Consider the following 19,791-nt stretch of genomic DNA (forward strand, 5'->3'; position numbering starts at 1 on the left):
CCTCTGCTGTAAGAGTCATTACACTCAATGGACACAGGTGCTATCTGTTGCATTTCAAACTGAAACAGGCCTGCCATAAATTCTACCTTTACAAAGTTTACAATGATTTTGCACACACTGTTGGATGTGTATAAATTCAAGTATGTGCTTACTGGATAATATTAGAAACACTTCTTAATATAATGCAGTTCACTAAAACATCATCACTGTGACCTCAGTGCTATAAAAAAAAAAAGAAAACCTGAATATTATAGGCATTATAAATAGTTGTATTAGATTCTATGTTTAATCTGTACCAGTGCATTGTGTTTTATAAAGTTATAGTGAAAGTGAAAATAGCAGAAAATGCACTTTCCACTACTGTGTGTTGATGACTATTATCAGAAGCAGTCGGTGGCTTTTATCATTGTAAGGAGGTCATAAAATAACCTTTTATGTTTTATCAGTAGGCTATATCACTGATAAAGCTAATAAATGCTGGCTGATGAGTGCTATGCTCCAAAAGTAACTTATGCATGCACGGTTTGGGTTATTTATGATGTGGTGACATTCTACATTTCACGTGTATCTAAAATAAATACCATTAAGTTGTAATGGTGATGCTTTCCCTGAACAGGCAGGCTGCATCATCAGCCCATTACTGGTTGACGTCTGATTTTGCAGATGTCACTTGAGCAGTCACACCAGATAATAGTTTATATGAATTATTGCAAATTATTTATTGTAAATTACAAAAATAAACAAAGCTACAATCACAGGTGACAAGGTTATTTAAAAAAAATTTCAAGAATGTTTAATTATATTGTCTTTTCTATCAAAGTTTATCATTGCATATAATGACAACACACCCACAACAAGTGTACTGTTGTTACATCAAGAAAGAGTAACTAAGTACATTTCATTCAAGTACTCAAAAATTTGAGTCGAGTATTGTGTGTGACTCCATTTCACATTACATACATTTTCACAGTATTAACATTAAACATACAACAGCAGAAAACTTCCTGTGGTTGATTTATATTGGTTGTAGATTGTCATTTTTCATTAAGTCAGTTGTTAGACCAGCTACAACATTTAAATGCACCTTCCTGGTTGATGCAACAGTGATATAAAAATGTGAAGGGAACCATCCTTCATGAGTACTAAATACTTGAACACAATTACAATAATTTTTTTCCACCCTTTGACTTCTGTAAGGTTTAAATCCAAGACTTCACTAGGTTATCTTATTTACTGCTTTACTTAAGACCAGTGTACCTTTTCCATTTCTGCATCCACTCACATTTTCTGTGGTTCTAGGAAAATAATTATCTTCTCTAGACAGAGCAGATGTCATGAAAAACTGCCTTATCACCACAAACAATGTGCTTTCTACAATCACTTTAAACATTGTTTTGTATTTTTTTTCCCTCAAAGAGTTCAGCACAAAAATACAGTAAGTAGCACTTTAAAACACAGTGCCCTTCATCTCCACTGCAGCCGTCATTTTCCTCTTGCTTCTCTTGGCTCTGCAGGAAAGGAGGAGCCAGGTGACACTCCAGCCAATGAGAAGACCAATAACTGCCAGCACAGCAGCGAGCCATACTGGCACACTGTCCAAGCAATCAGAAGTGAGAGGCAGGGCTGTGCTGTGCGTTGTGGGTGCTGGGGTGGGGGTGGTGGTGGTGGAGGTGGTGGAGGTGAGAGGAAAGGTGGTGCTGTCGGTTTTGGGTGCTGTAGTGGTGGTCGAACTGGGCAGGCTGTTCGCCTTTGTGAAGATGTATGGATGCTCCTGGAACATAACATTAAGAAGGCCATAGACTAAGTCAAATTCACTTGCATGGACCATGTTATTATGCACAAATTGTACAGACAAAATCACAACTGGGTCAGCAGCAGCATGTGGGGGGTTTTTGTGCGGCAGCTTTCTTACCTCAGTGGGGCATTTGATGTTATTTCTGGCGTTTGTGAAATTGTTGTACGTCTGTTTTTTACCCACTGGCTCCAACTAGAGATAAAACAGAAATACATCTTTCCTCAGTTCATGACCAAACTGCAGTGAGACGTGGTAATTTAGACCATCCAAAAACCTTCCACTGTCCAGCTCAATTAGCCTTTCACCATCCCGCCTTGCCAGGCTCACCATGTTATTCCACAGAGCTATAGCCATGTCAGCATGTCCACGCTCACTGAAGTGGAAACAGTCTTCAGAGAAGTAAGTAGTATCAGGTCTGCCATCCTGGAGAAGAAAACAATACAGCATCAGTGTCTGTACACTGAGGGGAAGGGCTTGTTACTGAGCTACAGTATATGTTTTCCGACAGTATATGTGGAGGGTGGAGGGGGGTGTTCGGGGTGGGAGATAACTTACAGCATTCAAAGGAACGATAGAGTTCTGAAAAAAGGGCTGTGCAACCACTGCAAAGTCCTCTCTGCCGTCATAGCGGCCTCCGTACACCAGATTTTCTGTCTCAATCTGAAAGAAAGACCACAACATGCTGTTGTTATTACAGCTAATGTAACAATCCTGTCTCAACACTCCCTGTTCTAGTCAATTAACCTGTAGTTCTCGATTGATCCGTTTCACTTCAGCCAGCTCTGGGGAATCCTCTCCGGGCAACAAGAAGCATGGGCAGACATACCTGAGGATCAAAGGTGAAAAGTAACAGCTGATTTTTGAAAATAAAATGCTTTGATGAATGTTGAATCATCACTGCTTGCTGCACAACGCAACCTACTGCATAGTACACAATTTTTGGATGAGCTAGTCCTTTATTAAATAGCAAAATGTTATATATTTCTTTGCAGATACACAAGGTATAAAATCAATATTAAGACAAGTGCTGATGACTCAAGAGACCAACCCCCCCCCCCCGGACTCAGTGGTCTCGGTTCACGTAGAATTGATTTGGCATGAGTGGATCAATGAGCGTACTTTTGTAACACACTGCACCCTAGACTATCCCTCTTGATCCTGCGAAGACCTTCAATCTCCAGGATCTCCAAGACGTTAACTATTGTCCTGGGAACCTGTGGCCAAAAGAAAGAGTTTCAAAGAATTCAGAATTCAGAATTGATCCTTTTAGGCATCAATGAAAAGTGAACCTGCGTTTTCAGTGCAGGATCTCTGAAAATATTTTAAAGCTTCCATTTTTTAGAAGATAACAGCTCTTTACCTCTTTGTACAACATGTCCAGGCTTGTCATCATATGATAGCTGTAGTTCTGAGGTGACAAAGAGGCCTGCAGTTTTGGAACACACAATGTACAAGGCTATTTATTAATTCATAGTGAGCACATGTACACATAAGCCCACTTACGCCTTTTTGTTGTGGCCAGTAAAAAGCAGAATAATTAAGGCACATTTGGGGGAAACTTGCCAGGTTTGTATCTAAAAAGCCCATTTCATCCAAAAAAGCCAACGTCATGCAACATGTATGAGTGTGCACGCAACAACTAACCCTAAGCTGTCACTATCACAGTCTCAGGGGCTCATCTTAAATTGATGCTGGGCTTTGATATTCTGCTTCAAAGCACAAAACATTAAAAGAGTGGAGTGAGTAATGGAGAGAGAGAGCAAAAAAAAAAGAAGAGGAAGGCGGGGGGAGAGGTTTGGAGGCAAAATAAGAAAGGAGAAAGAAAGAAAGAGAGACGGAAGGAGTGAGACAGAGACAGGATGAAGAGAGTCTGGGTTGACTTCTGTGTTGTTTATGCCTCTTAGAGAACAAGGCCTGTCACTGTGCCCCGTGTGCTTGTTTAATGCAGACAGAGGCTCAGATAGAGGAGGGGTGTGTGTTTTGTGTTGGAGGGGCAAAGTGACAGTGAATGTGCTCATTGAAAAGAAACCATGTCTGCTCTCATCTCACTCTGACACAATAAAACAATTAGGGGAGGGCTGCTCACAAAGCTTGATTATTCTGCTCCAGTGCTTAGTCCCATTTGGAGAGTGATATCATGAGACAGCTCTACACAACACGGGGCATCGCACAACCACTGCAGGATGTTTAACCACCGTCCCATGGTAGGAGATTTACTTAAAGCGAGTGCTTTGAAAATGTCCTTCATCCGTTGGATCATCCTGTATTTCCTGTGACGGCCTCTTAAAGCAGCTCACCCGGTCGTTGCAGTACTGACACAGGTCATTGCCTCCAATGAAGAGGGTCACCAGCTTCCAGTCATTCTCGAAATCCACTGACTGTTTTCCATTAAATGGATGCACAGAGAATCAAAGAGACGGACACAAATAGATGGAACAAAGATTAAAATTTTTTGTTTATCATGTACATTATTTTAACATCATTTGTGGTCATGAAATTAGTGGAAATGTGTTTGAATCTGTTAATATATGATCTCCTAAACTCACAGAGTCATTCTTAATGGTATCAATCAGATGTCGGACCTGCCCTGGGATTCCTCTGTAGAAAATTAGAGGAATTCATGAGTGCACAAAATATCTGAAAGCGAACGATTTGATCATGAAAACAGATCAAGAAATTTTACAACTCACGATATTTTAGCCCCTGATACAGCCATGTTTAAGCCAGTCTGCCTTTTCCCTTGTCCCTTTGACACTCCTTTGATTTTAGGATTGAACTTCTTAAGGATATCTGATGTAAAAAGAAAAAAAAAGAAGAAGAAGGGATATTACTGCACAAGAAAGGAAATTTGTTTGGAATTTGTTACAGTCCAACTCTGACATCTAGTGGAGCTAATCTGCACTACACTTCAAGAAGGGCACAATAGAAACAGAAGAGGCTTACTGGGTAATGTTGTGACAGTCTCGAGTTTTTTGTCTCCTCCAATGCTGTTTAATGAAAAAAACAAGCAATGAATGAAATGTTTACAATGCATTGAATATGCACTTGTTGTGTATAAACTTTGCGTGCAGTCTCTCACCTCCATGACACGCCTCTGTACTCGGTTCTTAGCTGCAGCAGATTCTTTGCCTTCGCACCAAACCCAGCCTGCATGCAGGAAAAAAAGGTGGTTATATTATTCAGAAATTTCCAGACACATTTTCCTCTGTTTCTCTCCCTGACTCATTAAATTGATAATGTTCTTTCTGCTTATTAATTTAACGTAACACCATTGATCCACAAGTGGATCCTGGCTCTGGTGGAGATCACAAAGATACAAAATGTGACAAGCTGGCTTTTGCAGAAATGATGTGTAGAAAATGATGCCTACAGCATAAAAAGATATAACAATAACACTGTCTAAAAAATTCATTACATTCTCATTACTCGCACAAATCATCTATTCTAACCCTCCATTGAAATTATTATCACAGTCCCAGTGACACCACTTATGAGATAATAACCATTGGATAATAATAATGGGATGTTACTACAGTTTCTGGTCTCTAATTTTTAGTCTATTAGCAAATAAACTTTTCAAAACAGAAAAGTACTTTAAAAATATACATGTAAAACAGTATACAGCAAAAGCAAAAGAACACAAATGGGTTTTAAGATGTGTTCACCTTGCAGACAGTAATCTCAAAAACCATCATGAGGAAGACTGAGAGGCAACTGAAAGCTCTGGGGAGCTTTTTTGGTCAGTGTGTCTTTAGTCAGGATATTTTTATCAGACTATTTGGTCACATTCTGGTGTTCAAACTTACCGTTATAGAGTCTCCCAGAGCAGCCACCACCTTGATGTCTGCTGGCCGTATCCTGTGAGCTAACAAAAGATCAACATGAGCATATTTTACATCTAATCCGTGTATTTCACTTGTGGTACTACTGTACCTGAGTAGCACCTAGAATGCTTACCTGAAGTGGGCACAGAGTTGGACGGAGCTGTGTTCACACAGGAAAAGTCACTTCCCCAGTTCTAAAGAATGACAGAGACATATTTTAGGCATTTATAGTCACAGTCTATTACCTGGCATCATGCAGAAATTCCATGACCTACAGTAACAGGAGCAGGTGTGGGTAGTGGGCCTGGAAAGGTGTAGTTGCTGTTGATAGCAGTCCTGAAGAATGGGTTGCTCTAATAAAGAAATAAAATAAAAACACAAGTACACCAAAATGATTAAAACATCATGTAATGTATATTTTTGATTAAATAAAAGTTGGACTCAGAGAATGTTGCTGGATGCGAAGTTACCTCAGAGGGACACTTCAAATCAACGCCTGCTGTGAAGTCTTGCGTAAAAGTCTTGTTGCCCACTGGCTCTAACTAAGAGATTGTAAAAGTCAGTGCTCTATTTTGGATCATTATAACAGAAATAAAAACCACATGTGCCAAATTACAAATGTAGGAAATGTCGTCTAATAAAGTAAATCCTACCATGTTGTTCCAAAGAGCACGAGCCATGAGAGTGTGAGCTTTCTGGCTGAGATGAAAACAGTCGGGTGAAAAGTACGAGCGATCGGGCCGGCCATCCTTTTAAAAAGAAGGAATAGGAGGGAAGACACTTAAAAAAAAAAACGAAAACACAATTGGAAATATTAAATGTTTCAAGTGCGTGAGCTCTTACCTCTAACAGGGGAAGGAATACCTCCCTGAAGAAGGGCTGCAGTACCACAGTGAAGTTGTCGTGTGTGTCATACCGCCCAGAGTCAATTAGCTCTCTCATAGCATGCTGGGAGAAAAGGAAGTGTAAAAAAGAAGTGGAAACAGGTGTGTCTGACTTTTCAGTGACAAGTATTTTGAGTTGACAGTGTCACGATGGGAGCCCTGTACTCACAGAACTGATTTAGTCTTTATTTTTTTGTACCTGATAAGCTCTGTTGAAGTCATTGACCGTCTGGAGTTCAGAGGATCCCTGTTTAGGCTTCAGTATGCAGGGGCAAACTAAACTGAAACACAAACATCAAAACTGTTAAGTGATGACTTGATCAGTTTTTGGTTTTGATCAAACTGTTTGTGTCCCATACAACCGAGAGGGACTAACCTTACAAACCAGGTGGGGCAGCCCAGAGTGCTATCTCTGTGCAGATCACGCAGTGTTACAATGTTTAACAGCTCAACCAGATTGACGATGGCACGGGGAACCTGGGAGGTATGAAAAATTAAGTTCACAGGCTGTCTGTATTTTGGATTGTGACTTTCAAATTGCTAACATGCAGTGAAGTTGTAAGTTTGTGTGAGCTAGGTGCAAGAAGACAGATAGAAGAAAACATACTTCACTGTGGAGTATGTCCAGAGCTTGGCGGATACGCGTGATCACATTCCTGGGTGAGAAGAAAGCCTGTGGAAAAAACGTGAGATGGAATCTGTGCATGCATGAATATGAAACTAATAAAAGTTCGAACAATCGGTCAATTAATCAATTAGTTCAGTGAGAGAAAAAGATCGATCAGCAACTCTATTGAGTAATAAAATGCTAAATAATTGCTGCTTCTCAAATGTCAGGATTTGCTGCTTTTTTCATCTTTGATGAGGTTTTTGGACTGTTGATAGATCAAAACAACCAATTTACATATAAATATGGCCTTAGGATATTGTCATGGCTATTTGTAACTATTTTCTGACAACATATTGCCAAAACATCTAATTGAGAAAGTAATCATCAGATGAGCTAATGATGATAAATGCTGTTGTTTACAGCCCAAAACAAACAGTTTATAATGTTTTGAATGAGCAATATGACAAGTAAATGATAAAGTAGATCTTGAACTACATTGTTTGAAATGTCAACAGATCCTAAATCTATATTTTTGTCATCTGTGGCGATCTAAGACAGTTCAACAATCACATATTAATAAGAGAAAAATAATAGGAAAAAAAAGTATAAAATCTCACGCTGTCTGTGCAGAAGTCACAAATGTCGTTGCCTCCAATAAACATGGTGATAACTTTCCAGTCATTGTGGAAATCAATGCGCTGTAAAGAAGATAAGAAGTAAATGTTCTGTTAATGTTGTATGTGTGAGCTGAGACAAAGGTTGCACGAGAGCACATGTTTATGTGTTTCTACTGTAGTTTACTGCCTTACCGAATCATTTTTCATTTTGTCCACTAGGACGCGCACCTGTCGCACCATATCACTGAGAAGAGAAACAGAAAGGTTTTCAGTGCATATTCTTTGTTGTGGTTTAAGACTATTTGCTCCAACGCTTTATGAGTCTCAATAGTAAGTAAAGAACGTGACTGACCCACTCTTAGCTCCTGTCACAGCCTGGTTGAGAAAGGCCTGAGGAGATTTCTCGTTACCTATTCCCCGTGAGAAGCCGGTCAGGGAGGGGTTGAACTCCCTCAGGATGTCTGCAAACCACAATCACAGGGAAGGTCAGCAAGACTAAAGCAGAGATTTAATTGATAAACAACATTGTGTACATTCTATATTATGTAACAGACATGGTCATATGTAAATTATATTCTATTCCTCATCTAATCAGTAATTCATATTTTTTGGTGAAAAAAAATATCATGTTACTCTATGATTTATTGCATTCCTGTAGTGATTATTTACAGCTTGTGATTTGTGAATTTTATCTCAGAACTGTAAGATAAATGTTTTAAAGATGGCAACTTAATATTGATAATCAAAATTGATTGAGATTGTAAACTGGCATTGAAGGCAGGTGTGTCACACAGTCAGGCCCGTAATGTTAGTGATAAGATACTGTAATATAGATGTTATCAAGCGTAACTTCAGTTGGCCAATGATGGACATAAGAGAAATCTCAAGTAAGCATTTTCTTTTTGTGCTTTTGTAATTTGATTTGATAAAATAACATAAAAGTCAAACATACTTGGCAGAGTGGTTACAGTGGTAATGTTTGCATCACCACCAATGCTGTAAATGGCAGAAACAGCCTGTTAGTTTTACATGCAGCTCTCAGAATCACCAAATTAACTCTTCCACATCAAAATCTGAACAAACTTACCTCCATGACAGTCCTCTGTACTCATTAATCACTAACAGGAGGTTGTCTGACTTTGCACCCACACCATTGGCTGCCTGCAGAAAACATCAGTTTGATGATACTAAGAACATGTGAACCAGAGGAAATATTTATCAAATCAGAAGTGTATATTTTGGGTGCTGCAAGCCTGTGTGTGTAAACAGCCACAAATCATCTCTCAGTATTAAAGTCAGAATTCAGTTACCATTTGGGCACATTTGTAAAATTAGTATAAATGTGTTAATTATTAATCATTACATAGTTTATTCAGTGTATTAAATTAATGCCAAATGCTGCTTTTAACTGCAAATTTCCTGCAGTCATGGAGAGTTCTGAGATGATGGGCACAGACATGTAAAAGTGGCAAGACATCCATGATATATGCTTTTTTACTGAGATAAGTTTGACTTTTTCCAAAGTAGTGCAGGTATAAATCTTAAGAAAGAAAAAGTAGTCTTGTTAGTAGCTAAGAAAGTAGGAGAATAGAGATACTCACTGTCAGAGAGTCGCCTACTGCTGCCACAACCTTGATGTCTCCAGGTCTGAGTTCATGAACTTACACAGGAAAGAGAATAAAGCAGATGACAATACATTTCCAAAAATATATATGAGCAGGAAACTGAAGAAGAGCCAAAAGAATATTGTTTTTTTTACCAGATGCTGGTGTAGTGGGAGATGGACTGCGGTCTGCGCAAGGTATCTCAGTGCCCATAACCTGACAACAGACAGTACTCTTCAATAAGTTTTACTGTATGTGCTGTCATGCTACTGTGGTGCTGAAGCTGAGCTGAAAGACTTACAGGATCTGTGAGTGTAGAGGCTTTGCTGTGAACTGTCTTTTCTCTGTCAGTGGGAGAATTTCTCCGTGTCCGCAGTAAAGGTCGTTCCTGAGATAAGAGTGGAAAAAGAAACGAGTCACAGTATTAACCATAGTATAAGTTTCAGATTTAAATCTTATATTTAAAGTCTGCTTTGTTATTTGGAGAGTCTGGTGTTGATAGCTGAGCTTTGCTGCAAAACATTTAGTTCTTTTCTCTTTGTGACATTTTTGCATCAAAGCTAGAACACAACTCATTGTACTGTTGTGACTTTGAAGAGACTGTTATGTGACGGCATTCCTCACCTGGGTAGGGCAAGGAATAGCAATGACATCGTTGTCCATGACCTCTGTCTGACCTGTCATTGGTTGAAGCTGGAGAAGGAAAAGCGATCATTGGTTAAGATTTGAGGGTTCACGTGGGGCCATTCTGCACAGCCAATAATCACACTGTGTCTAACAGTACTGATTACACAAGTCTTCAGTTCGTAAACACGAACAATTCTGGAGAAAGCCATCAAGATAATCTTTACATCTCTTATCTAATCTCTTGTCAGAGCAGCAAACGTTCACTGTAATCACTGTTCCATCTCAGTTTTTATTTTGAGGGATCATGGTGACTCATCCCTGTTGTCTCATTTTACAACTCGGACACAAGTTCAGTGTCAGAACAGCATAATATAGATCAATGCTGAAGGTTTTCAGCATTCAAACACTGCACATTTAATTCATGACGTCGATTTCTAAAAACTTACCATGTTTGTCCACAGCTGAACAGCAAGTTGGTTTAATTCAGACTGTGCGTTATCCTACAAAGAAGAACACGCTAGTTACACATTAGCCATTTAAGGGTCTTTCACGCATTGTTACTGGAAGGAAGGCTGTATATCTTACAGTTGTTTGTCGCTTTATTGTTGTATAACTGGCATCTTGCAGTAGCTTTTCTTTACTCACAGAGTCTGAGTTGGGTTCAAGGATAACTGGGGCAGGCTGGAGCATGGCGGTGAAGTCTGCACTTTTGCTGTGCCACCTCGGATTTTCCAAGACATGACTTAGAGAGTCCTGAAGACACGACAAATGGATAAATGTAATGTAATGTAAGCAGCCAAATATGGTTCAGATGAACATGAGAACATGATTTTTTTTTTTTTTTTTTTTTACCTGCAGTGTTTTTAGCAGAGTTGCTTTATGTAGGCATTGGTTTATACTTTCATCTCTCATGCACTCACACATGCTAGAAAATAAAAGGAAAGCACATCACTGTAACATGCCTTTTACAATCAGCAGGATCATAACACTACAAGATAGATACATGTACATACATACAAAAAAAATTAAAACACTCACTTGTTCTGCTGAAGATATGTGCTCCATACTGCGACATGAACTAAAGCCCGACGCAACTGTAAACGTACACCAAGCATTTTAGGTTGTTTTCCGTTTTAAATTTGTTCATGGCAAAATTCTAATCAACAAAAAGTACCGTACCCTTTTTTGCAATATCTGCAGAACTGCTTCCACATCCTGCACAACAGCTTCAACATCTGCAGCAACCTGAAGCACAAAGAGAAAGTTACACGCTCTTATCATCGTTTACAGAAATATGTAATTAGACGACTTTGTATGAAACGAAGAATCTTACATGTGGTGAGCAGGCACACATGGAGTCTGCCGGGACAAACAGCAGCACGAACTTCCAGTCTGAGACCTTCAAGAATAGATGATGGATATGTAAGGTATGTGAAAGATGTGAGATGTGGGTAATGGCTGAGGAAAAGCTATGTGGACTGTTAGTTAAGATTATCTAAAACTAGAAACTGTTAGAGAAGATACAGTGTATAACAATTACTAGATTATGGTTTTCCAGTCACTGCCATGAAATGAAATTAGTTTAAAAGGTGATAAAGGAACAGTTTGACATTTTTGGAAAATAATTTATTTGGGTTCTTGCTGATAGTTAGGTAGATAAGAAGATTGCTACCACTATTAAGTACAGTATATGGCCATTAAATATGACGCTACAGCCAGGAGACGGTTAGCTTAACATACTGGAGCAGGGGGAAACAGCTGGCCTGGCTCTGTCCACAGGTAAAAGGTTCTGCCCACCAGAACCACTAAAGCTCACCAATCAACATGTTATATCTTCCTTGTTTAACATGTATAAAAACTAACATGTAAAATTCACAAGTTGAGGTTTTACGGGTTTATTTGGGGGACTATTTTTTGAGCCAGAGCAGTGACTTCTTGGAGTCTTGTTTTGCATTTATCTCAAATTGAGGAAATACATGTTGTACCCACTTGTCCTCCAAAACATTGACAGAGCTGTAAAGATAAACTCACTCAGGGTTGAATTGTCTACACTGATATAATAAAATGTTTAAAATACATAAAATATTGTTTTATGTGCTCACCTGATGTGACAAGGAAAGAGACAGTTCCTCAGCTTCCTCCAATAAACTCCTGCAACACAAACACTCATATTACAAAGTGCAGCAATCTAATTAAATGGCATTTATGCATGTGTGTCCGTGTGTGTCCGTGTGTGTCGTGTGTGTGTGTGTGTGTGTGTGTGTGTTACTTTGGCTGCGCTGAGGTCTGATCCACATGTTGAGTGATCATGTCAGGATTAAACATGGACAGCAACTCTATTACAGACACACAGACACAATTCCAATAAAGACATTAGTAATTTTACAGTATGTTTAATCAGACAGTAAATTGTGTACGTGATGTGTTAATTGCTGCTGTGGAAAAAAAAAGAATTTGCTTAATTTCTTTGGAAATGAGGGTCAACAACCTCTGTTTATGGCCCACTGTCTTATCCTTAGAGATAAACACAACTAAACTATAAGATTATTGTTCTCAGGAGTTATTCGTCAAAGTGTGCTTTGTATCTGGTATTTCCTGAGCCATGGTCTTGACTTCTGACTGAAATCTGCTCGAGTTAATAAGTGACAGAGCCAGATTATTGTGCTTAACTAAAACAAAATCAGTGAACAGGACTGGGCCTGAGAATGTAACTAGAACATTCAACATAAGAAAAAAAAAAAAAAAATTCAGCAAAAGTGCTGATTATGTCTGTTTTCTAAGAATCATCTTAAATAGCATGAGACTTTTTCAACTGAAGATAAAGGTGGATTCACAATAACTATCTTTTCTAACAATGCAACAATGTGATAAGACGATGGCAAATCAAGAATCCCTCAATTACTTTGTGACTGCAAATAGTGAATGCAAAAGTGGGCAAAAAAAGTAGAAGACTTCATTAAGTCACCTTGGTAGTCTAGACGATTACACACTTTTGTTTTCCCACTTGATGGTAGAAATACTCAGTGGTGGGAAAGTGCAGTTCGTGAATTTATAGACTTACCAGTCAGACTACTGGCCACTCTGGATGCTTCATCCCTAATGATTAAGACACACATGTTGTTATATACTGTTAAGTTTTGTAAAGATTTAAAACTCCAGCTCTGGAAAACACTGGATATGTCACTTCCAGTGATTACCTGTGTGAGAACGGCATTCCCAGAATGTAAACAGCTGAGATATCAGCAGGTCTGAGAGTATCAACTGATGGTGAGAAAACAAGGGAATTCAATGGTCGGCAAAGTTATGATACAACACTGGACAATGTATTTTAGAGAAATGGGCTTGAATTCGAGTAAATAAGAGGCCTGATGTTTATGTGTATTCACAGAAATAACTCAAATTGGAAGAGATCAGGAGAAACTGCCTACCTGAAGAGGATGGAGACCAGGGGCCAGGTGCTGGTGAGCAAAGTATTGGCATGTAACTTTCTGTCTGTAACAGAAATACAATTCCTCAGACTCATTATCACAGTGTCTATACAGAGCAAATGACTGGTACATAATCTAATTTAAATGAACACTAAAGCATATTAACTGACAGTACAGTACCTTGTCTGATATTTCTGTTGAGGGTTCATATTCTCTTACACCAGTGTTGACAGTGTCTAAATGTGACATGAGAAACAAAAATACTGTACTCAGTACCAAAATGAACTCACAGGAGAGATATTGAGTTGAAAACTAAAGTAAAAATTAATGGTAAAAACCAGTTAATCAAGTGTAAAAACCAAAGTATGCAGCTAAAAATCCAGTAAAACTATAACATTTTCCCCCTAAACTGGTAATTTGGTGAATAGAATTCGGTATAACGGCTCATTCTTTTGTTTTGTTAAACGGTAACTGATTCATGAAGAATTCACTGATTTCACTTTCAGTCACCGCTTGCCGCATAGAGCTGTGTAATAAACTGTGGTGTCATAAACTTTCGTTGTAGTTTACTCTTTTTGCATTTGCAGCCCAAAGTCCTTTGACCACAGTGGTGCTTTATATCTAACTAACTATGTAACTAACAGACCCATTGTAAACTTTCTTTCAAAAACCCACATTACTTAATTATAGTCCCTATTTAGCATTTATAAGCAGTACATAAACATCAAACATGAATGATTAATAACACTTTATAATGTCGTTGTAAGCAGATATAAGTGTTTGTTAGTATATTTGTCAATTGGTGACAAATACTGGGCATTAATCAACATTTATAAATGTATTAAAGCTATATTCAACTACATTATAATATGTTATGAACCATTTATGAAATATCAGTATACTGCTTATAAATGCTATTATAAATGCTGAGGGCCTTAAAGTGTTACCTTTACATCACATAATGCATGAGAAAGTTCAAACTTAAGCAGCAGGCACTGTGTAGATGAGAGTGTAAACTATTCTCATCCACATTTTGGTAAAAGGCTCACAAGTGCTAAATTAGGTGCAACATGCAGTAACCAACATGAGAACATGACCATGACAAACCTTCAAAGAAGCAGAGCAGCTTTGCATTGGAAGTACTTAAATCTGTCAAACTAATAGTGAATATATCATTATGGCCTGTACTTTACCTGTGAATGGAGCACAGGATCCAACAAGGGCCGCCAGAAACAGGAGTGCAGATCTAGTCGTCATGATGTGGTGAGATACTGAGTGCCTTCCACACTGAGGGGTTTGTGTGTAATGCCCTCTTCTTTTTTTTCCTTCAGCCTCAGAGAAAGAATGAGTGTCAGCTCTCACTGACAGCACTGTACCTGTAAAGGGGGTGGAGAGGGAAAAGAGGGCAAAGTTAAAAAGGAAAAAAAAAAGAAGGAAGAGGAAAACCACCTTTCATGCAAAAAGAAAAATCGTCATTCCCGCTATTTTTTTTCAGCCACTGTTTTATTCTCAGTCATATCTTCCTTGTATCAGTTTATCTGGATAACAATCAACCAAACAACTAGTCACACCTGGGTCACCTACAGTTTATCCAGTAAATCTAAAGAATATCTTCATGTTTTGTAACAGACCAAGTGGGCACATAATGGAGGGTCAGTGAAATGTTAGGTCACACTTCTAGCCAGGACCATGATATTTATGAATCATCCATAAACCCTGACATCATACATTTAATGGGTGAAAGAGACAGAAACACCTTCTTTATAATTCATATTTTGGTTTATGCATTCTGACAATATTGAGTCAGAAATTAACACACAATAATATCCAAGATATAAACATACACTAGAATGTCATTGTATATCAGTAATTAGCATCTTAGTTTTAACACCGACTGATTCAATCCAAATGAGACATAAATTCTCTAGATTTTCTGTTTTCAGTTTATCTACTGTATCATTTGGTGTCAAAACACTGTAAATCAAACAAAATTGTATTTTGCCCATATAAATATCACCTAAGTATTCAAATAAAAGGGATAAAACTGCAAGTTTTGACATATTTTGAAGATGTTGCTCCATCATTTCAAGTAGTAGGGCTTTGTTTATGAGTATATATCTGAGTTTGTGGACACAGTGATAGTAACCACAGTGATTTTCCAGGGAAATGAGTACATTTCTGTTTCATAATAAAACTCATTTGGGTGTAAAAGCTCAAACAACCATAAATATTCTGCCTCTTAATCAGGTAGTAATAACAACACACAACTATGCATTGACTTAAAAGTCCATGTAACCATACAATTTCATTTGTGTTTCTTTCTAATTTAAAGTTGTGCTAGTTTTTCAGTGAAAGAACATTCAGAGGACACTTCCTGACCTGTGATGATGAATGTAACTGCCAACTTTCACTTGGGAGTGTTTCATATATTTCTCCAAGGTTACATAATAGTATGTTAACAACCAGCAATCTAGTAAAACAGGATCAGTTTTGGAGATGTGATGAGATATGATTAGACTGCTAAATACTTTATGAGTTTGTCCTTAGATTGGCTTTGCAGATAGCCTGACCCTTGGAATCAAGAGAGTAAAAGTTATCTGGATGTTGTGTTGAGTTATCAGATTTCATTGATGTGTTTTTTTAATGGTTTATAACGTTTTGATGCATTGCATCATCCATCAAAATGTTCTGGTGACCCAGCACATTATTAACTTAAGGGTAATTTGGTTTTTCCTTTTATTTGTCTATATATTCTACATATATATATTCTATATATTCTATATCTAGGACTGCTATAGTATTTCTGTTTTGTCCATTATTTCAATGTCGGTTTATTTGGTAGATTGGCAAATGTCTGTGTGTGTACCTGGATGTATCACAGGATTGCACGTCATTCCTTCCATCATCATCTCAACGATTATGGCTTTGTTACATTCATGTGTCCCAATAAGCCATGAAGGCGTGACAGAGTCAACATGCACATCACCAGGACCCTGAAAAAGAAGCAGCCAAATGGCATTCAGCAACCATGTCAACTTAAGAAAACACATGCAAAGACACATACACGCTGAAATACAGAAAACATCTTCATCGATGTGACAACACATAGGCTTCAAAAACTCACACCACATGCAAATACACAGACGCCAAGCTAGCCGCTTTCCCGGGTAGCTAGTTTGCTGGCTTGGCGCATAGTCTATTGGCGGCAAGCTAGTCGCCTCCCCCGGCAGCTAGCATTAGCATTAGCAAGCTTACTGGCATTGCACGTTGATGAATGAATTAAACGATTTCAACATAAAACTGCAAAATAACAAAATGTAAAAAATATACAACAGTTGGTTCTGACCAAGTAATTTGATTGGACGAGAGGCATTTCATGAGTGCTGATATAGAGTACAACAGCACTGGGACTTTTAACTACATGTATCACTCCGCTGCACAGGGCTTCTATCTAACCATTAATCAGCGTTACATTAACTGTCGTTATCTATCTTAGATTGCAACAAACTTAGCAAAGAATAATATATTTCCAGAAATAACATTTGAATTAAATGACGTATAGTCGTCAGAAGAGAATGAAGAGAAGAACCCTGGATACTTCGGCGCACTCCTGAGGTAACGTGTAGATAAAATAGCAAGCTAGTGTGCACTGTGTAGGTCAGGAAAAATGTTTATGTATTGCTTAGTTCTCGAATAAAAGATGAAATAAACAAACAAATCATAATCTCTTGTTGCTTATTTAACAACTACGGCGCTCATAGAACTGTTGTATAAAAGCAATATCACACTCGAAGTCGTGAGGGAGGGAATGATGGAGTGATGTACTGAATATAACACGGCTGTGATTGTGTTCGTTACTACTTATTTATGTAATCTCAGACTGGATATTTACTATAACGTATGTGGTAGTTCCCTTTATGCTACTCACCAGTCCAAACAGTAAATTAATTAATAAATAAGATGTCATAAAAAAAACTATTTTTATGGAGGAGTCTCATCTTGTTGTACAACCCTGTGTCAAATGATAAATAAATTAACCTTGTAACCTTAAACTTTGTTAGTATTGTGCATTATGACATATTCCTTATCAATGTGAGTTGGCTGTTCCAGTGACGTTGTATGGCGTAAAACGTCAAATGGACTGAATGATTATCATAGTCAACTCAATGGTGAAGAAATTACACCAGTTGTCTCTCTACAGGTTGGATGGGTATAAAATGTGGTCTGCTTACAATTTATCTTCAGTACCCTGCTTCAATTGATTCAAAAAATGTGTACTGTCGCCATGGCAACGTGTGCCGGTTTAATAGCTAAAGTGGAATTTTGTTTGTGTATATGCAGATCCGTTATGTATTAGCAAGACATTTTTGTGAGTTTAGAAATGTATTTTATTTTTATTTGTGGAAGGTGTATATGTTTATAGATCACACATTTACACACGGATTATCAATCTGTTCACACAAAAAATATTGAGACAAATCTACCTCCATAGTGTATTTGAACTTTTTACATACAGTTTTTGTATTTGAAGCCATTCTCGTCCATGTGGAGGTTCTGCTCGGCTCTGCTGACACCTGGTGGAGCACAGACAAGCCGTCATAACCGGATGTTGATACTCTCTGGGAGCACAGCTCAGACAGGAACAGCTGAAAAAGAACAACAAAGCCACGACGACGACGACGGTACAAACAACAGATGTTCGTCTAAAATATACGTCAAATATCGGTGACATCGTCGCTGGTGTGGACATTTTGTGCCACTTGAACTAATCAGAAACGGTAGGAAGCCGTCATTTGGAGCTAAGCAGAAGTATCCGTTTTGTTGTTGTTCTCTTGGTCCTAGCCCGTTAATATTATGGCTGTTAGCTGAACGGCTAACCTGACGTTAGCTTCCTTTTTCTTCTAGATAAGTCAGTGCGACGCCACACAGCCAAATTATCCTGAACCGCAATGAAAACCAGCCATTGTGTCTCATGTTACCACTCAGTCGAAAGTGTTATTGTTTCAAATAGAGTGTATTCGTCAGTATTCGTCATAAAGGCTTTTTATTTTCAGCACTATTCAAAGCTGCCACCTACAGTCAACAGTAGGCTACTCATGACAAATCAGTCAGGAACAAAAAGTACTTGTTGAAGTCAAAGCTACTGTGGCAGCGGCAGGAAACAAGAATACCTCAAAATACAAGACAGTAAATACCTATTTGAGCACACAATGTTTGTTTTTTGAGACTCTAAACTTTAAAGTTACGATGTTTCTGTATTGTGCACATTGTACTGCTCGGCAAATTCACATATCAAAGAAGTCAATTGCAAGAGAGGAACAGAGCTCAGAAGTCAACCTGCACCAGGTTCGACAGAAAGACAGGACTGTTTCTTCATGTCATCTTAAAGAATAGAGTCTATAAGTGACTGAAGTTGAGTTCAACTGAAACATATTTAGCTTGTAGTGAAAGTCACCATGACACAGTTCTGCACATTGATTTACAACATTGTCATTCAACTCTAGGGTTTTCTGTTGTCCATTGCCTATATGCAGTTTATATTCAAGTTCTGTTTTTAGTTCACTTTCCAGCAATGAATAGTTTTCTCCTGCTTGTTTTCTCCTACATTAGCTGTAGTTGAGTCACTCCCAGAGATTAAACAATGGGACGTATCTTCTTGGACCACATTGGTGGAACACGCCTCTTCTCCTGTGCCAACTGTGACACCATCCTGACTAATCGGTCTGAGCTTATCTCAACACGTTTCACAGGAGCCACGGGCAGAGCGTTCCTCTTCAATAAGGTACAGTTAAAAGCCATGAAATCAAGGAGGATTATGTACTCCTAAATCAGACAGGATACACAAATTCAGTAAATCATTCCCTGCTTGAAAACCTGTGTGCATGCTTGTTTCTCACCCTACAGGTGGTGAACCTGCAGTACAGCGAGGTTCAGGACAGAGTGATGCTTACCGGCAGGCACATGGTGAGAGACGTTAGCTGCAAGAACTGCAACAGCAAGCTGGGTTGGATCTATGAATTTGCTACTGAGGACAGTCAGCGGTACAAGGAGGGACGTGTCATCCTGGAAAGGGCGCTGGTTAGGGAGAGTGAGGGCTTTGAAGAGCATGTCCCCTCAGACAACTCATGAGCCCCTAAAGTTGGATTAATTGATATGGGAAGGCTCACTCCTTTGTCCTCCTTTCCCTCTCCCTTATCCCTTTGCCTCTGTGCTGCGTACTGCCACCTGCAGACTTAGTGGTCAGTGAAGTTTTGCCTTCACTCCCCGTACCCCCTCCCTGTCTCTGGCCTATGACTCTAGACCTCTGCTGATTAGAAGATTGGTTTGCTGGATCTGTTCTTGCTGAATAGGCTTCCCCAAAATACTCCCTGATTTATGTGTCACAGGGTACACCCCCCCCCC

General features: G+C 38.7%; 2 protein-coding genes across 2 annotated transcripts; one reads left to right on the forward strand and one right to left on the reverse strand.

Moving 5' to 3' along the window:
* Nucleotides 1–694: 694 nt before the first annotated feature.
* LOC111651022 (phospholipase B1, membrane-associated-like) lies at nucleotides 695–14,805 on the reverse strand. The gene is made up of 43 exons (XM_023400986.2): nucleotides 14,583–14,805; nucleotides 13,570–13,625; nucleotides 13,390–13,453; nucleotides 13,159–13,222; nucleotides 13,023–13,057; nucleotides 12,231–12,297; nucleotides 12,064–12,112; nucleotides 11,295–11,360; nucleotides 11,141–11,206; nucleotides 11,000–11,055; nucleotides 10,814–10,886; nucleotides 10,607–10,714; nucleotides 10,408–10,461; nucleotides 9,959–10,027; nucleotides 9,636–9,722; nucleotides 9,490–9,550; nucleotides 9,332–9,390; nucleotides 8,818–8,891; nucleotides 8,683–8,726; nucleotides 8,083–8,191; nucleotides 7,923–7,974; nucleotides 7,731–7,811; nucleotides 7,111–7,176; nucleotides 6,880–6,980; nucleotides 6,703–6,784; nucleotides 6,463–6,567; nucleotides 6,273–6,368; nucleotides 6,090–6,161; nucleotides 5,895–5,972; nucleotides 5,753–5,813; nucleotides 5,602–5,660; nucleotides 4,875–4,942; nucleotides 4,739–4,782; nucleotides 4,486–4,585; nucleotides 4,342–4,393; nucleotides 4,093–4,173; nucleotides 3,156–3,221; nucleotides 2,915–3,009; nucleotides 2,540–2,621; nucleotides 2,351–2,455; nucleotides 2,123–2,218; nucleotides 1,913–1,987; nucleotides 695–1,771 (listed from the first exon to the last, which is right to left on the reverse strand). Exons 1-43 carry the CDS (start codon nucleotides 14,644–14,646, stop codon nucleotides 1,448–1,450), a joined length of 3,366 nt encoding a protein of 1,121 aa, XP_023256754.1. The 5' UTR covers nucleotides 14,647–14,805; the 3' UTR covers nucleotides 695–1,447.
* Nucleotides 14,806–18,008: 3,203 nt separating this feature from the next.
* Nucleotides 18,009–19,785, forward strand: ypel5 (yippee-like 5). The gene is made up of 3 exons (XM_023400967.2): nucleotides 18,009–18,167; nucleotides 19,000–19,171; nucleotides 19,294–19,785. The coding sequence occupies exons 2-3, from the start codon at nucleotides 19,031–19,033 to the stop codon at nucleotides 19,516–19,518; spliced, it is 366 nt and encodes a 121-aa protein (XP_023256735.1). The 5' UTR covers nucleotides 18,009–18,167; nucleotides 19,000–19,030; the 3' UTR covers nucleotides 19,519–19,785.
* The last annotated feature ends 6 nt before the right edge of the window (nucleotides 19,786–19,791 follow it).

The sequence above is a fragment of the Seriola lalandi genome, unplaced genomic scaffold (genome assembly GCF_002814215.2).
Source record: "Seriola lalandi dorsalis isolate HSWRI2012SDOR001 ecotype SW California unplaced genomic scaffold, Sedor1 jcf7180002053102, whole genome shotgun sequence".
NCBI lineage: Eukaryota > Metazoa > Chordata > Actinopteri > Carangiformes > Carangidae > Seriola > Seriola lalandi.